At 33.1% G+C, this 24173-nt stretch overlaps 3 protein-coding genes across 3 annotated transcripts; all 3 read left to right on the forward strand.

Moving 5' to 3' along the window:
• The first annotated feature begins 1378 nt into the window (after positions 1–1378).
• LOC143573389 (villin-5-like) lies at positions 1379–13386 on the forward strand. The gene is made up of 22 exons (XM_077058281.1): positions 1379–1434; positions 1550–1649; positions 1943–2011; positions 2154–2363; positions 2709–2886; positions 2979–3114; positions 6547–6709; positions 6808–6955; positions 7471–7580; positions 8192–8347; positions 8850–8918; positions 9000–9068; positions 9165–9302; positions 9661–9789; positions 9906–10053; positions 10170–10180; positions 10255–10395; positions 11254–11379; positions 11842–11910; positions 12035–12356; positions 12749–12948; positions 13119–13386. The coding sequence occupies exons 1-22, from the start codon at positions 1379–1381 to the stop codon at positions 13230–13232; spliced, it is 2862 nt and encodes a 953-aa protein (XP_076914396.1). The 3' UTR covers positions 13233–13386.
• A 3167-nt stretch (positions 13387–16553) lies between these two features.
• Positions 16554–18896, forward strand: LOC143573390 (peroxidase 45-like). Its single transcript, XM_077058282.1, has 4 exons — positions 16554–16772; positions 16858–17049; positions 18169–18334; positions 18426–18896. Exons 1-4 carry the CDS (start codon positions 16572–16574, stop codon positions 18821–18823), a joined length of 957 nt encoding a protein of 318 aa, XP_076914397.1. The 5' UTR covers positions 16554–16571; the 3' UTR covers positions 18824–18896.
• A 2938-nt stretch (positions 18897–21834) lies between these two features.
• LOC143573391 (peroxidase 16-like) lies at positions 21835–23305 on the forward strand. Its single transcript, XM_077058283.1, has 4 exons — positions 21835–22219; positions 22304–22495; positions 22671–22836; positions 22908–23305. Exons 1-4 carry the CDS (start codon positions 22019–22021, stop codon positions 23303–23305), a joined length of 957 nt encoding a protein of 318 aa, XP_076914398.1. The 5' UTR covers positions 21835–22018.
• Positions 23306–24173: the final 868 nt, after the last annotated feature.

Below are 24173 nucleotides of genomic sequence, written 5' to 3' on the forward strand. Positions count from 1 at the left end.
AAAAAAACAATGCATGGGCTTGCAGCAATCCAAGTTCTAAAAGACTAAAACATGGGCTTGCATGCATACTTACATAAACATATGAATTTTTGTTGTTTAATAATAAAAAACGAAAACCCAACGATTTATATGGCAATTCATAGTTTCCTTCAACACCCCCCTATTTGTCGCCTAATTTTCTATGAAAGTTTCTTTCTCTCTTTCATCATCTTCAAATGTCATCTTTATTTTATTGTTTCTCAATTAGAAGCTTGATCATCTGTATTTTGCACGTATTCATGAGATCCTTACGTTCAGAATTACAGGTTTTATATTAGTTTCATCATAACATATTATTATTTCATGTCCAGGATATAATGCATGTGTAATATTCAGATTGTTTTGATTTGGTTTTATTTGTTATGCATTTGTCTGATTCTTTTTATTTTTGATTCTTGGAACATTGAAGATGTGAAATTTGGAGGCAGGTTTTTCAAGCATTTTCGGCCTTCCGATGAATGTTAATATCTATTTATAAAAAGGTAGTATAATTATACAAGGTATGACAATGCCCCGGGGTAGATTTTTTTTTGGGTATCTTTAGGCGGTTTAGCAACGCCATCTTGATTAATTTCTACGCGATTTTGCTAATTACACATAGAACTAGGTAAGTTGCAACGGGGGTAGCGAGTTAGAAGCTCAAAGTCTCACTTCTCCGCGAAGTTGTTTTTAGCAAAGATTTTTCAAAGTCACTCCCACACCGAGACTTACCTAATTCTACATGTAATTAGCAAAGGCTTAATTTGGCTATCCGGACGCACATTTTGCTGTTCAAACACCCAAAGCCGCCTATATGAGTCGTATAGACTCATACTACTCATATAGGTAGCAGCTTTTTGTCAGGTTTCTGTTGACCACATTATACGAGACAGTCTAAACGACCAAGCTCCATATGAGTAGTATGGGGGGGCTATACAAGATCCATACGACTTTGAAGCAAACCGGTTGTATTGAGCCATACGAGATAAAGTTGAGTTTTCATATACGAGTTGAGGCCATAATATAGTATATGGCCATTCGAGGTGACAACTTTTTGTCAGATTCCCTTTGACCACGTTTTCCAAGATGGATTATACGAGATAAATTTGAATTTTTGTACGAATCATATAAGCTATATGAGTCGTATAAAGGGTGCCTGAATAATTGAGCTGGACGTACGTCGTATTAGTAGCCCCCTTAGCAAAACCACCTAAAGATACAAAACATTCACCTAGAGTAACTTATAGTTACATATTATACTGATTTCTGATGCATATATATGTGGTTTCTAGGTATTCCATCCTAATATTTTGATCCTGGGGCTAATTAAAGAACCGAGTTCACTGAAGCATACAACACCATGTCTTTTAAAAAGAGAGATATTGATCCAGCCTTTATAGGAGTTGGACATAAAGTGTATCCTTTATCTTAAATATATTTTTTGAAAAGTTTTATTTTATTTTATTTTATTTTTTATTTTTTATTTTTTTTTATAGATGTTAATCTTTACATCTTCCTTAACAATTTCTAGAGGAATCGAGGTATGGCGAATTCAGAATTCAAAGCTCGTGGCTCTTCCCGAGTTTACTCATGGTAAATTTAAAAGAGCAGATTGTTATATCGTTTTAAAGGTGTGTTCTCTAATCATACTACAATTGCTTCATGTATGTGTGTCATGTATATAATAAAGTAGATTTAGGCATTGATCCAACTTTCACTTTCACTAGTATTCTGTATTAAGGCCACCTGCTCAGCGTAAGCTGTACTTTACGTGTACCGGCTAACATAACAAGGGTATCGGTGGGCCATGAGTTTTTACTTACGGGTTTTCATGGTTAAAAAAAATGTTACATTTACACAAAGATGCTCCACAAAAGAATAAAAGTGTGAAATATACCTAAATCTTAACTTATTTTTTTTACAGACAAATGCTTCAAAGGGTGGCACTTTTCGCTACGACATGCATTATTGGATAGGTAAAGATTCAAGTGAGGTGAGTTTCTCACAAACGCGTTATCTTCGTTACTTATTTTATTTTCTGATATACATGTAACGGGTAACAAGTTATATATATGTTACCAAATATGTATTTAGTTTTCTTTAGTCATTTAATTCCATATATCATATAATTACAGGATGAAGCTGACATTGCAGCCACAAAAACACTCGAACTTGACGCAGCACTTGGAGGGCGATCTGTTCAGTATCGAGAGTTACAAGGATATGAATCAGAAAGGTTCCTTTCTTGTTTTAAGCCATGCATTATGCCAGAAGAAGCCGAATCTCGAGAACACAAAAACTGCATGTTTGTTTGCAAAGGAAAACAAGTTGTGCGCGTAGAAGAGGTGATTAATTAAATCAATGTTTTGCTGCTTCATTTCTACATATTACTCCCTACGTCCCATTAAAAGTGTCAATATTTTTTTTGTACCATTACAAATGTCCACTTTTAAAATTTATTTGTCAATTTCTAAATTTACCCTTAAACACACCAATTAACATTAATAAACAATATTAATGGACACACTTTTCAAGGGCATTATTGTCATTTAGTAGTAAAAAAAAGTAATCATTCAATCCATCTTAAACTTTGTGTTTTTCAAACCATGACACTTCTAATGGGACGTAGGGAGTATATAGTAAGAGGGTCTTTTATGTTTTCTGAGTCTTAAGTAATTAATCGAACGCAGGTTCCTTGTGCTCGATCCTCACTCAATCATGATGCAATTTTTATATTGGACACTAAAAATAAGATATTCCAGTTTAATGGATCAAATACTTCAATACAAGAAAGGGCTAGAGCAATAGATGTTGTGAAGTATATAAGTGATACATACCATGATTCAAAGTGTGATATAGCTGCCATTGGTAAGTAAACATTAGTTTAGTATTTAAAAGACTGAAATTAAAATAAATGATAGAGATAATAAAGCTGAAGTTTTGTTTCTGGTTTTATTTAGAGGATGGGAGGCTGATGGCGGATCCTGAAGCTGGAGAATTCTGGACGTTCTTTGGTGGATTTGCTCCGCTTCCACGAAAAACGAACATAAAAGAGGCTCAAATTAGTCATCAGGATGTACCTACTCAACTATTTTGGTAATATGATCATCTAAATCATGTTATTACTTGAAACTAGCCGAATGTTATGTTATATAAGCTAAAGTGCTAGATACTTAATTGATTTGAGTGATTCCTTTTTACGAGAGGTCTCATATTCGAATCTTGCTTTAACCATATTCCTAGTTTTCGACCATAACCTCTTCTTGAAGGCCCCCTTCCCAGCACAACCTGCGATTTATCTAATCTCGTTGGTTAGTTGGGTCTTGGCGGGTCCTTTGAATTTTCCGGTAAAGTTCCTCACACGGGTGTCCTCGAGAATCGTTAAAATTTTGGGCTGAAGGCGAGAAAAATTTTAAACCTTTAGTAAAAATATTATTGGGCTTAAACAATTATATGTTTAAATGGGCTTATTATGATTTGGATTGTGCAAACATTTTTTTTTATTTGAGCTTAAATAAGTTGAGTAATTGGGTTTAAACATTAAAAATACATATATTTCTTTAAATATATATATAAAGTTAAAAAAAAATATTTGGGCTTCCCAGGGTGATCGGGCTGGGGGCCGTCGACCACCCAGCCCTCCTTCAAAGTCGTCCTTGGGTTCTCACGATTACCAAAACGTAAAATAAAAAAACTTTTAAATCCTGTCCATTCGAAGGATCTCTTGATTCAATAAATTGCACCTGATTCCCATCTAGCTAGAGTTCTTAAGTTTGAATCTTGTTGCCACTGTTTCCTACAATAACCTCTTAAAAACCACTTGTCCAACGCAAGCTGTGATTCACCTGGTCTCAATGGTTAGCAGGGTATTGACGCTGTCCTTGAGTTTTCGGACCACGGTTGTCATGATTACCAAAAACAAAAAAGTCAAAAAACACTTAATACTTTTAGATCATGTTCATTAAAATGATGATACGAACCTGTCATAAGCTGAAGGGTCAAGGAAGATAAATGGTTGAGGACACTAAAGGGTCCAAGTAACCGCATCATTTATTAATAAATTGTGTCTATATAAGTGTTCATGTTTTAAGTTAATGGATATCCATGTTTATAATATAAAAATATTAGGGCTGATATCCTTGTATTTGGAGAATTGTCATCTCGAATCGGCTAACCAGAGACTAGCCAATCTCGAATTGGGTCAACTATCCTTTAATTTCTTGTTTAAGTTTTGGGGTTCTATCATTTGGTTCCATTGCCGGGAAACTCGAATGGCACTTACAACCCAGGATTCGGTTATCGCTACCCAATTATCAGCCATTGCGTCACGATTAGACTACATCGACCTAGCAAATATGAAGGATGATATTGCAGCAATCAAGACTCAGATGATCGGAAATGGCAGTTACCGTGAAAAAACTAAGGATCGGAATAACACAGTATCGAACATTTTAATGTCCGACAAAAAAGATGAGATGGTCAATTCAGATAGCTGGAAAGGTCACGACCAGATTCTGGAAATTAAATCCCATAAATTTGATTCATCTGCCAAACCTCAGTCATCACAATCCATTCTCAAAATCCAGGAGGAACCTCATGACCCACAACCGGACCTGGCTAAAGAGGAAGACCTAGACGATAACCCTAGCAACGGTGAAGATCAATCTGAGCAGGTGGTAAGTTTTAAACAATGGGCACCAGGCCCCATCAGGAATTATCAAAGCGAAGCATTTTGGGTGATCAATTGAATCTGATTGTATTGCCCCTAAATACAAAGAACATAGATTTGGAGAAAAGCCTAGCATTTGATTTGGCCAATCCCCTTGAGGATAAGCCATTGCATGGGCTGCCTCTTACCATCAGTAGGGTCACCCATGTGACTTGTGAGCCTAGCCTCCTAATAGACTCTCTCCCTCATCTGTTCCCTTATGCTTCAATGTTTAATCTGGTTCATGTTCGACATCAGCCTTGTTTAGTTCAAGATGGCTATGGGGTTCAGGAAGAGGAACGGGTCAGGCCATGATTGAATGGTTGATCGCGTGGCACTACAACTACTGGATCGAAGTCGTTTAAGCGGCTGGGAAGTATTGATACGAACCCGTCATAAGCTGAAGGATCAAGGAAGATAAGTGGTTGAGGACCCTGAAGGGTCTAAGTAACCGCATCATTTATGAATAAATTGTGTCTATATAAGTGTTCATGTTTTAAGTTAATGGATATCCATGTTTAATATATTAAAAATATTGAGGTTTGTTAACCTTGTATTAGGAGAATTGCCATCTCGAATCGGCTAACCGGAGACTAACCCATCTCGAATCGGGCCAACTATCCTTTAATTTCTTGTTTAAGTTTTGGGGTTCTATCATTTGGTTCCATTGCCGGGAAATTCGAATGGCACATACAACCCAGGATTTGGTTATCGCTACCCAATTATCAGCCATTGTGTCACGATTAGACTCCATCCTAGCAAATATGAAGGATGATATTGCAGCAATCAAGACTCAGATGATCGGAGATGGCAGTTACCGTGAAAAAACTGAGGATCGGAAGAACACAGTGGCAGAGGACAGTTTAATGTCCGACAAAAAGGATGAGATGGTCAATTCTGATAGCTGGAAGGGTCACGATCAGATTCTGGAAATTAAATCATATAAATTTGATTCACCTGCCAAACCTCAGACATCACAATCCATTCTCAAAATCCAGGAGGAACCTCACGACCCACAACCGGGTCTGGTTAAAGAGGAAGACCTAGATGATAACCCTAGCAATGGTGAAGATCAATCTGAGCAGGTGGTAGGTGTTAAATAATGGACACAAGGTTCCCATCAGGAATTTTCAAATCAGAACATCATTGTATTGCCCCTATATACAACGAACGGAGATTTGGAGAAAAACCTGGTATTTGATATGGCCAATGATAAGCCACTGCCAGGGATGCCTCTTACCATCAGTAGGGTCGTCCATGTGACTTGTTAGCCTGCCCTCCTAACAGACTCTCGCCCCCATCCGTTCCCTTATGCTTCAATGTTCAATCTAGTCCATGTTCGACATCAGCCTTGTTTAGTTCAAGATGGCTATGGGGTTCAGGAAGAGGAAGCGGGTCAGGCCATGATTGAATGGTTGATCGCGTGGCACTACAACTATTGGATCGAATTGAGGACAAGTCGTTTAAGCGGCTGGGAAGTATTAATACGAACCCGTCATAAGCTGAAGGGTCAAGGAAGATAAACGGTTGAGGACACTGAAGGGTCTAAGTAACCGCATCATTTATTAATAAATTGTGTCTATATAAGTGTTCATGTTTTAAGTTAATGGATATCCATGTTTATAATATAAAAATATTGGGGTTGATATCCTTGTATTTGGAGAATTGCCATCTTGAATCGGCTAACCGGAGACTAGCCCATCTCGAATCGGGTCAACTATCCTTTAATTTCTTGTTTAAGTTTTGGGGTTCTATCAAATGATCTCTTGGTTCAATAATTTAATTAGCAGTTCTGATAAAACCTTTGTTTGGTATTCCAGCTTCAAGGACGGGCAACCAGAACGTGTTGCTGCGGGTTCCTTGACAAAGAAGTTACTAGAAAACAGCAACTGTTATCTTCTTGATTGTGGATCAGAACTATATCTGTGGATGGGACGCGGCACCTCTATAGAACTAAGAAAATCCGCAAGCAAAGCCGCAGAAGTACATTGCTACATATAATATGATTATGTATTTTCATGGTTGTTATTATGATGATATCACATATGGATCAACTTATCCTTTTTAATCTTAACATACAGGAATATCTACGTGACCAAGACAGACCAAGATCCAAAATAATCCGCATAGTTGAGTTTTATGAAACGGTGTCTTTTCGGTCAAAGTTTAATTTTTGGCCTCAACCGAGTGATGTCCTAGCATCCCAGGATGGTAGAGGCAAGGTGGCTGGTTAGTTATACCATACTCTTTCAGTCTAAAATTATGCTAATTAGTTAAGCTTGTTATTTAGCTTTGTTAATTAGTTTTGCAATTATTATTTATTATTTTTATATTTATATATAATATTTGAGAAGTTTGGTGCCGCAAGACTGTAATTGGTCCACGTGCGGCACCAGATGACATATCATTCAGTTTTATTTATTTACTTTTTATAATTTCAGTTCATATATCGTAACGAACGTAACCGAAACTAACCAAATTGGGATCAACACTCCGTCGTAATGGTTGGGTTTTACTGATCGTTGTTTTTCTTTTGTTCTACAACGGTAACAAACATCATTGGTCCAAGTGGCGGCACCAACTTGTGACACGTCTTAAATATTTTATTGTTTTTTAGTTTCGCGAACACCCTCTTAATGTCGGTATCATAACGAACTTCTACTAACCGAATGCATCTTAATGTAACGCCGCAACACGGCGGGTACAAGCCTAGTTATTGACTATTTGTTATTAATGATTTGCAGCGCTTCTAAAACGACAAGGGCTCGATATTAAGGGTCTGATTAAAAATGCTCCGAAAGAGGAAGAAGAGGAGGAACCTCAACCATATATTGATTGCAGTGGAGCTTTGGAGGTTTTTATATAATTTTTATCTTTGATTCGGTCAATAGTTATGTTTAGGTGTATTGGTTTTTATTAATCCCAACTATCATTTTTGGTCGTTGTTAGTCCCAACTAACGAATTGGCTGATAACGATTCCATCTTTTATCATATTTGTTCCCAATTGTCCGCGGCTAACAGAATGCTAACGTTGTTAGTTGCAGGTCGCCGGAAAACTCTTTTGACTAGAAAAGTAACATTTTTTACCGGAAAACTCAACCTGAATACCATCACCACCACCACCACTTGAGCACCACCAACCGAGATGGCTCTAGGATTCTAGTGTCCCAATAATTAGGTGTTTTACGTACTGAAAAAAAGATTCTAAAGGTCCAATATAAGGTTACAAAGATGTTTGGGATGAAAATGCTGAGTTTTTCGAAAAAATGCGAGTTTTCCGTTCAAAAACGTTTTTCCGGGACCTGCAACTAGCGGCCTTAACATCTTGTTAGTTGCGTACCGTTGAGAACAAATATGATAAAAGGTGGGATCGCTATCAACCAATTCGTTAGTTGAGACCGACAACGACCAATAGCCCAATAGACCTTATTTTTATAATATATCTTCTAAACATGATTATGTAGGTGTGGCTTGTGAATGGTAAAGAAAAGACTCTTTTATCAGACATTGATCAGTGCAAATTCTACACCGGAGATTGTTATATCTTTCAGTATACGTATACCGGCGAAGGTCAAGAGGAATGTCTTTTAGGGACATGGTTTGGAAAGCAAAGTGTTAAGGTAATAACTTTATGGAAATGTTGTAATGCTTCATGAGTTTAAAAAATAAAAAAGTGAGGTTTTCGTCCCTGTGGTTTGTCCAAATCTGCGGTTTTAGTCAAATACTTTAAAATTTGCGATTTTCGTCCCTGTGGTTTCATTTCACTTGCAGTTAAACCCAAATTCATTAACCTCGTTAAGTCTGGTCATTAAACCTTTTGTCTTTTTTTCTCCCCAATAAACCTCAGTCGTAATTCGCAAGGCTCCTCACGTGAGGGGCTGGGTGTATTTGGGGAAAACATGACAAAATTGCCCCTCACGTGAAGGGTATGCCGATGGGTTTAAAAACCAGACTTAACGAGGTTAATGAATTCGGGTTTAATTGCAGGGATGAAAATTGCAAATTTGAAACTATTGGACTAAAACCGCAGATTTTGACAACCCACATGGACGAAAACCGCAGTTTACTCAAAATAAAACCGTATGTAACTAATGTACTTATCTAACAAAACATGTTTTGTAGGAAGATAGGGAATCAGCTCTCGCACAAGCGTACAAAATGCTCGAGTCGGTCAAGTTTCTAGCTACTCAGGTAAGTCAATGTTGTAACCTTGTTTTAACGGTTTTAGCATGTGTTTATATATACTGATGATCTGATTTTATAAATTTATAGGCTCGTGTATACGAAGGGAATGAACCGTTCCTTTTCTATGCAATATTTCAGAGCTTTGTGGTTCTCAAGGTGTGCTTCAACTAAGGAAGGAGGAGAATACATTAAAACATTGTAATTTTCTTTTCATTCATATTATAAAATTTAGTATATTTAATATATTCTCAGGGTGGTCTCAGTAATGGATACAAGAATTACATATCAGAAAAGGGAATACCAGATGAGACTTATAAAGAGGATGGAATTGCATTGTTTCGAGTTCAAGGCTATGGACCAGAAAATATGCAATCGATTCAAGTTGAAGCCGTAAGTGAGATCGTTAAAAACACTAATGACAACTATATTGTGTAATACTTTGATCACTAGGTCCGTATTTTCACATACCTACACATGTATAAGTTATATACATAAACGAACAATCAAGCTAATTTGTTTATAATTATATTTTCTTATCAAATTTTAGGAGAGGAGCGAGAAAGAATAATCATCGCATGTATACCATTTTCTTTTATTTTTAAATTTCTTAGTATTGAAAAAATGAATTATTCATTTTTAATTTTTTTTGTTCTTGTAACAATTTTTTTTCATTTTCTTTGAAGCCATCTTACTTGTTTGTCATTTAATTTCCCATAAGACATTATATATATTTATTGAATTGGCTCAGGTTGCTTCATCCTTGAACTCCTCTTATTGTTATTTATTACACAAAGATTCACTTGTCTTCACTTGGAAGGGCAGCCAAACATCAGTAGAGGACCATGAACTTGCCGATAGGCATCTCGATGTCATAAAAGTATGCTTCTTAACAATATTGTAATTAAACATATATATAAAAGTATGAATCTTATTTCATACAAGTGACTGATCATAATTAATAAAATATTCAACTTTTCGTCGCGATGGTTGCAGCCTGAATTGCAAACGAGAGTGTTTAAAGAACGAGCCGAGTCTGACGAATTTTGGGAAATTTTAGGTGGAAAAACCGAATATGGAAACCAAAAAATTCCAAGGGACGCTGAAAGAGATCCTCATTTATTCTCATGCACATATTCCAAAGGTTTAACCGGCTTTAAGATGAACTTTACCATATTTTTAAGTGCACTTGCTTAAAAAATTACTAACTCGAAAAGTTTTCGGTCTTTGCTTTTGATGAAACCGCCGCTTGTTCAGGAGAAGGTCTGCGAGTAAGTATTAACTTTGAACGTTAGGAATAAATTCTTTTTGGCTTTTAAAAGTTGATTAGGATTTGTTGATGCAGGTGTATGAGATATACAACTTTAGTCAAGGTGATTTGATGGCAGAAGATATGTATATTCTTGATTGCCATACAGAATTATTTCTTTGGGTAGGACAAGAGGTTAATTCAAAAGACAAGACACAAGCACTAACTATTGGCCAGGTATGATCTTTTCTTTGAAGTACTATATATAATTGATTAATTTAATCAGGGCCGTCACCGAGAATCGTTACATTTTTTGGGCTTTAAGTCAAAGAGTTTCTTGTTAGGTTTAAACAATTAAATTTTTAAATAAGCTTTCTTGGTTTTGTTTTGGGTTGTGAATTATATATATATATATAAATAGGCTTTATATGAGTTGATAATTGGGTTTAAACATTAAAAAAACATATATATATTTTTTTGCATAAAAGTAGATAAAGAAAACTTTCTAAAAACATTTTGGTTGGGAGGGGCAAAGCCCGGGCAAGATGAGCAAGTGATTTCGTGACCACGTTGTTTAGACCCGCTGTTGTGGGTGCTCTTACTATGAGTGAAGGACACAAAAAGCGTACTTGACACGTAGAATTGTTTTTGTTTTCCGATGAAATTCATGCTTCTATAACAAAGAGAAAACCTAATTACATAATGCTACATACAGGGAAAATTAGTGATCATATCCTAATATGGATTTGATCACATTGCATTATATATATGTTTTGAGATTATTGAGAATGGGAAGCGAATTACAATACCAATTATCATGGTATCGGAGCAATACTGATCACTAATTTGTATACAAAATATTTACGAGATAACTATCGTTTATAGCATAGTCTAATAAGAATGACACTCAGTTAGCAAAAAAATGGTTATTACAATTTACAAAGTTCTTCAAGAAAAAAAAAGAATTCTAGAAGAATTTCAATGACAAGCTAAAACATCCCTAGAAACTGAAGTAAATATATCTTAAAACATTAGAATAGCTGTATCACTTGTTGACAAAGGTTTCTTGTTTGTTTTATACATTGAATTTGACAGAAATATCTGGAATGTGATGTTCTTCTTGTTGGATTATATCTTCAAACCCCAATATTTATCATAACGGAAGGAAGCGAGCCACCATTCTTCACACGTTTCTTCAAGTGGGATTCGACGAAATCTTCAGTAAGTTATAACTTGGAGTACATCGCATTAGAGTCAGCTCGACCTTTCTAGAAGCCTAAATCGGATTATAAAAATCGGGGCAAATTTCGTAAAAAGAAAAAAAATTATAATCCTAACAATATGGGAATATGATCACACAAATATTTTGTATACAATTTCTAAAAGGCACATATTCACACTTTTATAATTATAGTGAATAAAGAATCTTTTACAGATAAATGATTTTTGTTCTAAAAAAATGTTGAATCAACATAAGATTTGAGACATTGAAATGTAAGAGAGTTGTAACCAGAAAGAAAAAATAGAATGCCAATCAAACATAGTCAAATCTTAAATAAAATTGGCCCTTAAAATATCGGGTGCACAAGCTTCAACTTATCTTTTTTACACTAGCTGTTACACAACATAATTTCAATATCCTAATGTGCTAAACATATTCCTAACATGTTAATATGTTTACAGTTGCAAGGGAACTCTTTCAAAAGAAGGTTGTCTCTTATAAAAGACGGAGGTCGTTCGACCATGAATCTGGTAGCGAGACAGTTTATTTAAATTTCCTTCAAACAAAAATAATTTTTTATCCAACTCATATTGATTCATTGCATTTTAGTTCATACTTATTTTTCCTAATGTGATACTACTACATCAACAGAAGCGAAAAAAGAGGGGACCTGTATTTGGAGGTAGATCAGCGTCAGAAAAACCAACACGGTCAAGGAGTGTGTCATTTTCTGACCGACCACGTGCCCGAGGCAGATCTCCAGCATTCAATGCTCTTGCTTCCAAGTTTGACAATCCAGGTGGAGTTAGGAATCTCTCAACTCCACCACTACTTCTAAGTAGTAAGCTTAGTAGTAGCAGTGGTGGTGGCAGTCTTGGTAGCTCCAAAGCTATATCCAAGTCTAAAGCTATAGCATCACTAACTGCCTCTTTTGACAAACCAATACGAGAAAAACTTTTGCCTCGTTCGGTAAAAGGTAATATATTCTTCGTTAAATGCCCCACGTTAGCAGTGGCAGAACTTGAACTTTTAAATAAGAGGAGTCAAAAATATTAGAATTTAATATTATGTTCTTACACATTAAAAAAACAATAATTTTCACCAAACAAAGATCATAAATCATAAAAAAGATAACCATTTTTTTAGTTGGTTTAGTTTGGGCTATCAAAAAAATCATATATTACCGCTTTTGAGTCCAAAATTATTATTGAAAATATATGAGCTATATTTAGAAGTTCTGAGCCTAAAAATAGGAGGGGCAGCAACCTCTCCTCGCCCCTTTAAAGTTCCGTCCATGCGCATTGGCTAATTGCCTTCGGTTTTCTATATATTTTTTTTGTTAATACTATGATTTTGTTATGTTATCAGTGAACACTGATCCAACACCAAAGTTTGAGTCAACTCCTAGGGTAAACCCAATGAGTAGTAGAAGATATTCACCAACAATAAAGGAAGATTCGAAAGATAGCGAGGCTGAAGCTGATGAAGGGGTCACAATATACCCTTATGATCGTTTAACGATATCATCAACTAACCCTGCTCCTGATATTGATGTAACCAGACGAGAGGTACGTTTTTTAAAAACCATTTGGGTCGGATTGATGGTGTCATAAATTATTAGTGTGTCATAACTGATTACAAGATTTATGTTATTTAAGTAATAACATGTAACATAGAATAAACTTGATTTTCTGTTTTAGATTTGCATAATAATTTCGTTTTCGAATGTTATATGCAGATGTATCTATCGAAAAGCGAGTTCAGGGAGAAATTTAATATGACGAAAGAAGCTTTCTCCAAGATGCCAAAATGGAGACAAATTAAGATGAAAACTTCACTCAAGTTGTTCTAAGCTTCCTACATATAAAGAAAAGTTCATAAATTAATCAACAAAATACTTTAGTCTATAGTCTATACATAAAATCCATATATTAATCCAACTAAAGATTTTATGTCTGTTGCAGAGGTGTATAATTCAAATGTATTAGTTTGCTTACTTTGCTATATAGCTTTCCATTCTTCTAGGAGTTAATTGCTCCCATTTTTGTATATTAGGCTTACTTATACATTGGTAATTTGTCTCATGGCTAAGTTGATATGTGTGCAACAACATATTATGAGGGGATATCAAAACTTTTTATTAATGGGCCGGGTTATCCATACGTACACAATTTGACATCTAATCACACATCATTCCAAGTGGTTGTCTGGATAAAAGTCAGACGACCGAATGGATCAAAAATTTTAATGTTTGTCTGCCTATGGTCAGAAAGGTTGTATGGATATTGGTCAAACTATCGGTCTGACTAATAATTTTCAAAGTTTGACTTACTATGGTTAGAACAACCGTCTGAATAATGCACAAACTGCCATTCAGACTAATAATTATAAAATAAAAAAGTACTACAAAATCAAGAAGTCTTCGTTGATAAAAAAAAACTGGTTGGGATATTATCATGTGGGAATCTAATGACACATTGTTCTTGCATATATACAATTCAACACGAAGCTGAGAGATTGAGAGCTCAATAGGGAGAGGTATGGCCGGGAAGAAAGAACCAATTCAAACATAGTCTATCCCTAAAAGAACCGATTCAAACATAGTCTACCCCTAAAAGAATCGATTCGAAAATAGTAGCACGCTTGAGATTTTTCTTTTTGTATAGTCGAACCGTACGTGACGAAAAGAGAGTTTACAAAGAAATTATTATTACTACATATGTATATAATAATAATCTTGGTTTAATTCCTATTTAACATAACATGCACCACATTAAAATTTAAAACCTAGCTATAATTATATACAACTTTCTATATCAAGCATCCAATGTGACCCCTTCTTACAATATTCCAAACTAATTTTACTAATCTTTATTGTAATGATAATAGTGAATCTTTATAATTATTAAATCATAAGTCAATAATACTTTGAATAAATCAATTATTAGTATCTTGACCCGTTAAACGAAACATTTATTTTCTTTTATCCCAATAAATATTTGTTTTCACTCTAAAAAAATAAGGAATATTTATGCATTTCAAACGTTAATAACACATATATTAATAACTATAATATTGTTTATTCGTTTGTTTATTTGATTAAACGAATTACTGCACGTAAGTAAAACTAATTGAAATATGGTTAAACATAATATTTTTATAGTTATAAATAAAAGCAAAACTTTATAAAGGTCGTACATACCGAGAGAATGTTAGGTAGATCAGTAACCACTAGAAAATCCAAGTGTCTTGTCATTTATCTACCAAGTAACCAAACTCATGTTTTATAAGGATATATTTCCAAAAGAAAAAAAAAGTATTTGTTTAAATTATGTGATATTCACAAATAAATACCTTTAAAGAACACCAACAATATTTATGTTTTCATTCTACTAACAAGTAATTAAGTATATAATGGGAAATTATTTATCCGACAAATATTCATATTTACTTTTAAAATATTATTTAATATAATTTGAATGTATAAGTTGATCAATAATTGTCCACAAGTGTTGTCCTTTATGTCAATATGTCATTGCCAACTATATCAAGGTTAAAATATTGTTACATCAATAATTGCCAAAGGAACTAAAATGCTCTTTTTGCACTTTTGAATTACTTTTGAGATTCTTTACAAAAAAAAGTTTAAGCCTGCAGCCAGTTATATATAACTCTATACAAATTTAACTTTTTATATAGGAAACCACATAATTCCGCACCCAGATATATATTCAACAAAGTATTAGTGCATTACGAACACATTTATTTGCTTTTAGTGAAACTAAACTTATACCAATTATAAAAACAACTTTAAAATATTATATTGCAATCATGTTGAATACTTGAATAAGAATTCTTACTATAATGCATAAATATTAAAATCAAAAGAGATGGAATCTCAGTATCTCGGTACTGTTTCAAGTTTTTTTACACTTGTTTTTTTACATTTATGTATCTTTATATCTCTTACTTCGTGTTTATAAACCTGACGGTTCATAATAAAATAACATGAGAACTTATTTGTATCTATGGTAAATTAACATAGAGATTACAGACTTATTTGTATGTGTAGTAAATTAATTTACAGGTTATTGATGTGTTCAAAAGGAGATTAAACACATGATAAAATCATATAAAAAATAAAAACAGGATATCTAAGAAATGTGTCATTGATTAAGTTGTAGGGTTGCTAAAACAAAAAGGAAATGTTAATAAAAAAATACTTAATCGTTTAGTTTTTCTTTTTATCTAAAGGCTTACATTTTTTATTTTTTTTACATTTTACACATATGTAGATTTGTTAGTACATAAATTTTACACATATGTAAACTTGTGATTAATATATGTAATCAAATTTTTTTATATAAAATATGATAAAACTACTCTTAAATAATGTTAATATATAAAAAAAATTAAAAATATTTGGTTGTGTAGAGTTTCTAAGATTTCTTAACTTTTTTAGAGTTCTTAAATGATACCAACCCACATTATGATGAGTATCATTACAGAACTGATAAATTATTTAAGAACTTGAAGAAACCCTTGAAAACTAACGTTTTTTATAAAATATTTTGTATGTTAATATTATTTGAGTGTAGTTTTATCATTTTGTATATCTATATTTACGATTACAATTTTGAAAATTAGTTTTTATACATATTATGTTTTGTTTTACACATATGTAGATTTGTTAGTACATAAATTTTACACATATGTAAACTTGTGATTAATATATGTAATCAAATTTTTTTATATAAAATATGATAAAACTACTCTTAAATAATGTTAATATATAAAAAAATATTTAAAAATATTTGGTTGTATAGAGTTCCTAAGAGTTCTTAACTTTTTTAGAGTTCTTAAATGATACCAATCCATATACATTATATATACATAACAAAATTTGTTCATAACTTTTTAATTTCAGAATATACAAAAGAAAAAAAAATACATAGTGATTTTATCATTTCTTTGTTAAAAAACTTTGAAATAAAAAATATGGATTAATTTTATTTTCATGTTATCGCAATTATTGATATATCATATATGTATAAATCTCTCTCCTATCTTTATATTGAATAATAATTAGGCATCTATGTGTAGTTGTGTACTACTTCACTTAGTACTTATATATTAATCATCTTCATAGCCCACAATCTTATATATTAAAACATAGAAAACTAAAAGCAAAATGAAGAAGCATATGCTATGTCTCCTGTTCTTCTCTTTTCTTTTAGCTTCATCATATGCTCAACTTAGACAAAAGTTCTATCAAAACACTTGCCCAAATGTCGAATCAATCGTCAAATCCGCCGTCACCAAAAAATTCCAGCAGACGTTTACCACCGCTCCAGCCACTCTCCGCCTCTTCTTCCACGATTGTTTTGTCCGGGTTTGTCCATCCTTTATATTCACTTATGAACTTTGGTTAGTTCTGTCTCGATAATATTATAAATTACTTATGTTATGTTATGTAGGGATGTGATGCTTCAGTTCTTCTGGCAAATGCAAACGCGGAGAAAGACCATCATGATGATTTGTCATTGGCTGGAGACGGATTCGACACCGTGATCAAAGCAAAGGCTGCTGTTGATAGCAATCACAATTGCCGGAATAAAGTTTCTTGTGCGGATATATTAGCTCTTGCCACTAGAGATGTTGTAGCCTTGGTGAGTATTTGTTCATGACTTTTGGTTATTTCTAAAACTTAGTTTTTACCTTGAACAAATTTAATGATTTTAAAAGGTATAAAACATTTTTTTTAATTATAAAACATTAAAATGAGTGGTGGGCAACAGCAAAAAGTATTCTTCTTCTTTTGTTTCGCTTGCTTTTTTTTTTTTGAGATTTAAAATGGATCGGTTCAAGGGCGAAGCTTCATTGAGGCCCGGGGTGGCCCCGGCCTCCCCTATTTTTTTGCACAGTAGTGTAAATTTACCCGTTTTCGGCCGAAATTTTTTATACGCAAGGTAAGTTTAGTCTTTTTCGGGCGAAAATTTGAGCCCGGCCCCCCTCGTTTGTGAAATTTTGTATACATTTTGAGCTCGGCCCCCTCAGTTCCTCAGTCCAAGCTTCGCCACTGGATCGGTTGTTACTTAAAACACTTTCAAATATTATATATATATATATTTTGAGATATTGAATGTTGACATAAAAATGTATGATAAAAATATGGACAGTTGACGTAATTAAATTTGTAGATAAAATAACTCAACAGGTTTTATGTAAATAAAATAGTAAAATACAGATCAGTAGCAGAGTTTAATAAATGTTTCACTAAATATTTCAAATTAAATTGAACTTAATGAAAAAAAAAACAATATATAAATAAATAATAGACAAGTTTCTCAATTGTTTACTTTAAGTCAAATTTTAAAAAAACATTATCACTAAATAGTAACCAATACTATCTTTATATGTTTCCTTTATGTTACTTCAACTTTTTTAAAGTTAATTTAATATTTATATAAGAATTTCATAAATTGCTACATATATTGTAACTTGAGTGATTTTCTTTTCGTATTAAAAAGTTTAATTGTAAATTAATTGTGATTAAATTGTGATTGGTGTAAATATATACTCGTTTGGCATGATGTAACCTTGCTTTTCTCTAGGGGTCCTTTAGTTGAGGAGTTGCTAGTGACGTTTTTGGGTTAATGAAGTTTATGCTTCACAAAAAAAAAATTGCTCAAAATCTGCAACTCTAATATTTTATGATGCTTTTTGTTGTTCTAGACATTATTTTAATTTTTAAAAAAATATATTTTTTAACTTTTTAAAAAATATAGACAGGTGGGCCATCTTACAAGGTAGAATTAGGAAGGAGAGACGGCAGAATTTCTACCAAAAAAAGTGTACAACATAAACTCCCACATCCAGATTTTAATCTAGACCAACTTAACACTATGTTCGCTTCTCATGGTCTATCTCAAACCGATATGATTGCACTTTCAGGTAAACTAATTAATTGATAATCATGATTAAGGTATCAAGTTGTGCGAGTTTGCCTTTAATAGTCATACTTATTTAAACTATTGTATTCTAGGTGCACATACACTAGGATTCTCTCATTGCAATCACATTTCAAAGCGTATTTATTCAAAGGCTGGAATAGACCAATCACTAAATCGACGGTATGCTCTTCAGCTAAGACAAATGTGTCCAGTTAATGTGGATCCTAGGATTGCTATTAACATGGACCCCACCACCCCACAAACTTTCGACAATGTGTATTATAGCAACCTCCAACAAGGGAAGGGTTTGTTTACCTCTGACCAAGTCTTGTACACGGACACCCGATCAAGGCCAACAGTTAATCTTTTTGCTTCAAATAGAAACACATTCAATCAAGCATTTGTGAACGCCATGATCAAGCTTGGTCGTGTTGGGGTCTTGACTGGTAACCAGGGTGAAATCAGACGTGATTGTGCTAGAGTTAACTAGAACAGTTAAATATGTTTATTCTTGAATAACTAGCTACAATTGTTCAAATTCAAGTAGTTTTTGACGAATTATTTAAAAAATAATGTTGATTGTAATTCATGATATATTGAATAATGAATGATTCTTGTGACTTGTGATATTATTTATAAGTTGCAAACTATTTATCATTTTGGTTGCATATTATTGAAATATTTAGCTAGTGACTGGCTGTTAAAAGTATACATTTATATTTGTAGTTTTAGGTATATATATGACGCATAAAGTTTATGTGATTGTTGTTACTTGTTAGTTGTCTTGTGTGTTAACTTTTATGGTGTAGCAAAAGGTCTCTCATATATCTTTTACTTCTTGTTGGGTATTTTAAACTTCTCTAAGTATTATTAATTAAACTAAGTTGTCACACCATTATTTAATTAAGAGTTATAATTATATTATTGTTAAACATGTTCCGGTAACTCGAAGTTTTGGGTAGATGCTCCACAGATATCTGGTGAAGGAGGTTCGCCAATATGCTTTTGTTCAGATCAATTATGATGGTGATGTTATGCCGGCTTCCCTCCACTGAAAATTCTTGTTAGAGGGCTAGGGTTGTAGTTCCAACTCAGCGGGTACTCCGATAATCAATATAGTCAGGGCCTCATAAGTGTTGTTCTATAATATAACACACGGTTATGACTCATAACCGTGTGCTATATTATAGAAGAGCCTTGTATATAAGAGGCTGGTGGGCCTAACCTTAGTGGACCAACTTCAGCTTAGGCCTACTAAGATTGGACTAACATGGATTAGGCCTACTGCATTGGGCTTTGGTTCAATTATAAGGCATATGATATCGATAAACGAAAGGGAAATTACCAATATAGGTATGTCTTACCAGTATTTTATCTAAAATAGTCATGATGTTGAAAACTAACCAAAATAGGCAAAAACAATAAGTAGGCTCGAAGGAATTTGATCGAAGTTAATGTTTTGGTCAAGGCATTTTATTTAATTCATGTCTTAGTTATTATGTTGATTACTTTGACCGAGTTTAATGTCTAGACTAACGGTATAACTTATAATGTAATGGTTCATATGAATGGTCAAGAGAACTTTATATTTGTAGTACAATTTTTCTCAAATAGATTTGATCTAATACGTTTACTAATATGTGTAGCATTTTTTTAAAATTTCCCTTACCCATTAATGTTCTATCTTATACGAAATCATATTCGTAGATCTCCACTGGTGATCCCTAAATCACCGACCGATCATCTACGAGACCAAGAAATATCACTTTTTATGTTAGTAGGCCATCATTAGAAATTCGTCTTTGCTTTACAACAGATCACAGTATAATTTTAAAATTAGCATTGTATGTTTTCTTTTGAGGATTGGGATTTTGATTTTTTAGTATATTGCTTATATTGTTGGTGATCACCGAACAATTTTTGTCGTCGGTGATCAAAGACAAATTTTGACACCGGGGTGCTTTTTGTTAATAAAAGTTTGTTTTGTAATAGTCTATATTTATATTTATATTAGCATAGATTATTATTTCTACAAATTGCTAGCAACATATATTTTTTATTTGTGGATAATATGTAGCAAATTGCCAATAACTCAACGTCTCAACCTCAATCTTAAATATGAAAATCGGCTCACATGAGTTAATCAATCAATGTCCAGCCTAATCCTACTATCACTTTCATGCCAGCCTTCCCCAATTTTAAAAAATAAAATAAAAATCACTAACTCAAAAGTAAAATGTTTTTTTATGACATTGATGTACCCACCTTTCATTCACATTTCAGCCATCATATTATTTAATATATTATTATATTATATCCTTTTATCGAAGTTAATTCAACTGATTAGAGTTTTAAATTTTAGAATTTCTCTTATAAGTTTTTATATTTTTAATCATTAAGTTGTGTGTTCTACACTTAAAACATCAAGAAAATATTTGCAAGAAATATCAGAAAAACTATTTAAATACTCTGATTGTAGTAACTAATCAGGCGATAGGGTGGAGTCTAGTGATTAATCACGCCTAGTCGAGATTTATACAACCATATTTTAAATAGCTACCGATATAAAAAAATTGTATACATTATAAGAAAAAAAGATAATGTTTCTAATAAAAATTATGAAATACGTGTCAAGTAATAAAACTAATAAACAATGTAATTTCAACGGATAGAACATAAAGTAACATGCTAAACTACTTGCTTTCTCAACTGTTTCAAATATTTTAAGAGTATAAATTTTAGTAAAATATTTGAAATTGAATCATATTATTATGTATAGAATATAAAAACAATCATAATCAAATATATTAATTGAAAATTGATACGGTCTTATATGTTATAGACATAAAAATTTAGAATTTTAGTAATAAAACACGTGTCGCCGCTAAAAGGAAGTTTTAGCGACGACAAAAATGAAGTAGCGTCGACATCTAAGCATTAGCTACGACAATATGAGCATCATCAGCGAGGAATTAGCGACGCCTCTAACAGCGACAACGAGATATATTAGCAATGATAAATGTCACCTTTAGAACTCCTGTTTCTTGTACCATTTATAACTTGAACTAAAAGGTAACTTGGCATATATTGTGCTTGTATCATATTTTACTATTTTTTTGAACAACTTTAGTGTAACTAGATGTGAAGAGATTTCGAAAGACTTACCACATATATATAACTTATCTTACCTGAGTTAAAAGCATAAAACAATGTTATTCTTTCCTATTTGTGACATACACTTGTTAAAATCGAATCGTGATACTCAAGAGGTTTTACAAAATTCTTGTCAAAACTAAAAAATATTATTATTAATGATATTGAAACAACATTCTTTTTTTAAGAAGAAAATCTAATAATAGTTTAGCATCTTAAATACACATAACTTTAACTATCAAATTTAATGGATTTTGACTAGTTAACCCATTATAAATTAAAAGTATATGTAATATATTTACATGTTACTTTTGACAAGTAAACCAATCATATAAACCAATGATGATTAAATTATAGCATAACAAACTTGTTCCATGGTTGAATGAGGCAATGATCAACAAAAGTAAGCATACTCATATATGTATCTATATTTTAAATCAAGACCAATTATAATAATATTTGTTGGGTATCTATATAAACATCTTCATCACTCCATAATCATACAACAAAGAGAAAATCAAAATAAAGCAAAATGAAGAAGCAAATGCTAACTTTGTTGTTCCTCTCTTTGTTTATAGCCTCATCATATGCCCAACTTAGACAAAACTTCTATAAAAACACTTGCCCAAATGTCGAATCCATCGTAAAATCAGCCGTCACCAAAAAATTCCAGCAAACTTTTGTCACTATCCCGGGCACTCTCCGCCTCTTCTTTCATGACTGTTTTGTTCGGGTTTGTTTCATTCCCTCATACCTTCTAACGTAATTGTGAGACGTTAATATAATCATTTTTAATGCTATGTTTATATATTTATAGGGATGTGATGCTTCGGTTCTTCTAGGACATGCAAATGCCGAAAAGGACCATCCTGACGACATATCACTCGCAGGAGACGGATTTGACACCGTCATTAAAGCAAAAGGTGCCCTTGACAGCAATCCCAATTGCCGAAATAAAGTTTCTTGTGCGGATATATTGGCTCTTGCCACTAGAGATGTCATTGGTTTGGTATGAACTATGCACATATATTCTGTTACATTTTATGATGTGAAAGTTGATTTTGTGCCTCAAAATAAATGTCATAAAGATATGGACACAAAATGTTTTTTTTATGTATATATGTTTTGTTACATACTATGGTTATGCTTATACTTTTATATATTTTTATTGTTTAAATAAACAGGCAGGTGGGCCATCATATAGTGTAGAGTTGGGAAGAAGAGATGGAAGAATATCTACAAAGTCAAGTGTGCAACATAGTCTTCCACATCCAGATTTTAAGTTGGACCAACTTAACTCCATGTTTGCAAAGCATGGTTTATCTCAAACTGACATGATTGCACTTTCAGGTAAATATTATGGTTAAAAAATTTCTTTGCAAACATGTTTTTTATTTTAATTATGTTTGAACCTTTCATAGGTGCACATACACTTGGATTCTCACATTGTAGCAAATTCTCGTCACGTATTTATTCAAAGAAGGGAATAGACAAGACACTAAACCGTCAATATGCACTTCAGCTAAGGCAAATGTGTCCATTAAAAGTAGACCCCAGGATAGCGATTAACATGGACCCCACCACCCCTCGAACTTTTGACAACGCGTATTTTAAGAACCTTCAACAAGGAAAGGGGTTGTTTACCTCTGATCAAATTCTATTCACGGACACTCGGTCAAGGCCAACAGTCAATCAATTTGCGTCTAACAACAATGTGTTTAACCAAGCTTTTGTGTCCGCCATTACTAAGCTTGGTCGTGTTGGGGTTTTGACTGGTAACAAGGGTGAGATCAGACGTGATTGCACACGAGTTAACTAAAAAGGATTATATTGTTTCCATTTGTTAGTGAATTATATTCCAAATGTTGATTTAATTTTTAAAATAAGTAGCTACAATTCATGTTCACATGCATGTAGCTTTTGAAGGGCAGTTATGTTGATTTGGTTTTAGTTTTTTTTTTATATATATTGTAATATTTGTTCTTGAGGTTGTAAATGGTGGTTTAAGTTGTCAATGATATAACATCACATGCTAATATTTTCTTGCCAGTCAAACTTGCAATAAGTTTCTAAAATCAAACTGACCATCACTTTTACTTTATTATTAGACATTGTTCAACTGTTGACCTCTTTCTGTTAATCTCATACGTCATAACTCCTATTGTCAAGTAGTTACCAGACCTTTGGCCTATTGTAGCAACGGGGTGGATGAGGCTTTGTCTAGCTAAGGGGTAGTGATTCAAATCTCGTGATTGTCAAAATATGTGTAATTTAGAAATAATGTAAGAGAATGCGTGAATTTGCCATTCAAATTTTTTTTTAAATAGGCTAGTCCACTTGATAGAAGCACGTGCCTCTTAGAGGGGAGATGTTACTCCTCGGTTCAAACATGGGCAATGATTTAATTTAGACATGTTGGTGTAAACTGTAAAGTAGAGCAATAGTAATATTTGCCAAAAAAAAAAAACCTATTGTCACGTAGTTAAGATTATGCCACTTCTCGATTCTCATACTCTTCTTATTTCATTTTCTCGATCTTCTCATCCTATGACAACTCGTTTTGTTAACCATACTTGCTAGTCAAAACATTTTCGCGAAGATATACCAATTAAAGAGTTAATACACATTTTATTAATGTATAAATCCCAGCAAGATATATAAATATACTAATAATTAACATTTACTTC

The sequence above is a fragment of the Bidens hawaiensis genome, unplaced genomic scaffold, assembly GCF_021521415.1.
Source record: "Bidens hawaiensis isolate Kalapana, Puna unplaced genomic scaffold, B.hawaiensis_p1.1 tig00026403_1, whole genome shotgun sequence".
In the NCBI taxonomy this organism is placed as follows: Eukaryota; Viridiplantae; Streptophyta; class Magnoliopsida; order Asterales; family Asteraceae; genus Bidens; species Bidens hawaiensis.

What these genes read in the sequence shown, in the direction of transcription:
- LOC143573389 (XM_077058281.1), top strand. Translation starts at nt 1,379, where the DNA reads ATGTCTTTTAAAAAGAGAGATATTGATCCAGCCTTTATAGGAGTTGGA. An exon ending in TCAAGTTTCTAGCTACTCAG is followed by an intron (nt 8,919 to 8,999) that starts GTAAGTCAATGT and finishes ATAAATTTATAG; the next exon opens with GCTCGTGTATACGAAGGGAA. An exon ending in GGGATTCGACGAAATCTTCA is followed by an intron (nt 11,380 to 11,841) that starts GTAAGTTATAAC and finishes ATATGTTTACAG; the next exon opens with TTGCAAGGGAACTCTTTCAA.
- LOC143573390 (XM_077058282.1), top strand. Translation starts at nt 16,572, where the DNA reads ATGAAGAAGCATATGCTATGTCTCCTGTTCTTCTCTTTTCTTTTAGCT. An exon ending in CTAGAGATGTTGTAGCCTTG is followed by an intron (nt 17,050 to 18,168) that starts GTGAGTATTTGT and finishes TAAAAAATATAG; the next exon opens with ACAGGTGGGCCATCTTACAA. An exon ending in CGATATGATTGCACTTTCAG is followed by an intron (nt 18,335 to 18,425) that starts GTAAACTAATTA and finishes ATTGTATTCTAG; the next exon opens with GTGCACATACACTAGGATTC.
- LOC143573391 (XM_077058283.1), top strand. Translation starts at nt 22,019, where the DNA reads ATGAAGAAGCAAATGCTAACTTTGTTGTTCCTCTCTTTGTTTATAGCC. An exon ending in TTCATGACTGTTTTGTTCGG is followed by an intron (nt 22,220 to 22,303) that starts GTTTGTTTCATT and finishes ATATATTTATAG; the next exon opens with GGATGTGATGCTTCGGTTCT. An exon ending in TGACATGATTGCACTTTCAG is followed by an intron (nt 22,837 to 22,907) that starts GTAAATATTATG and finishes AACCTTTCATAG; the next exon opens with GTGCACATACACTTGGATTC.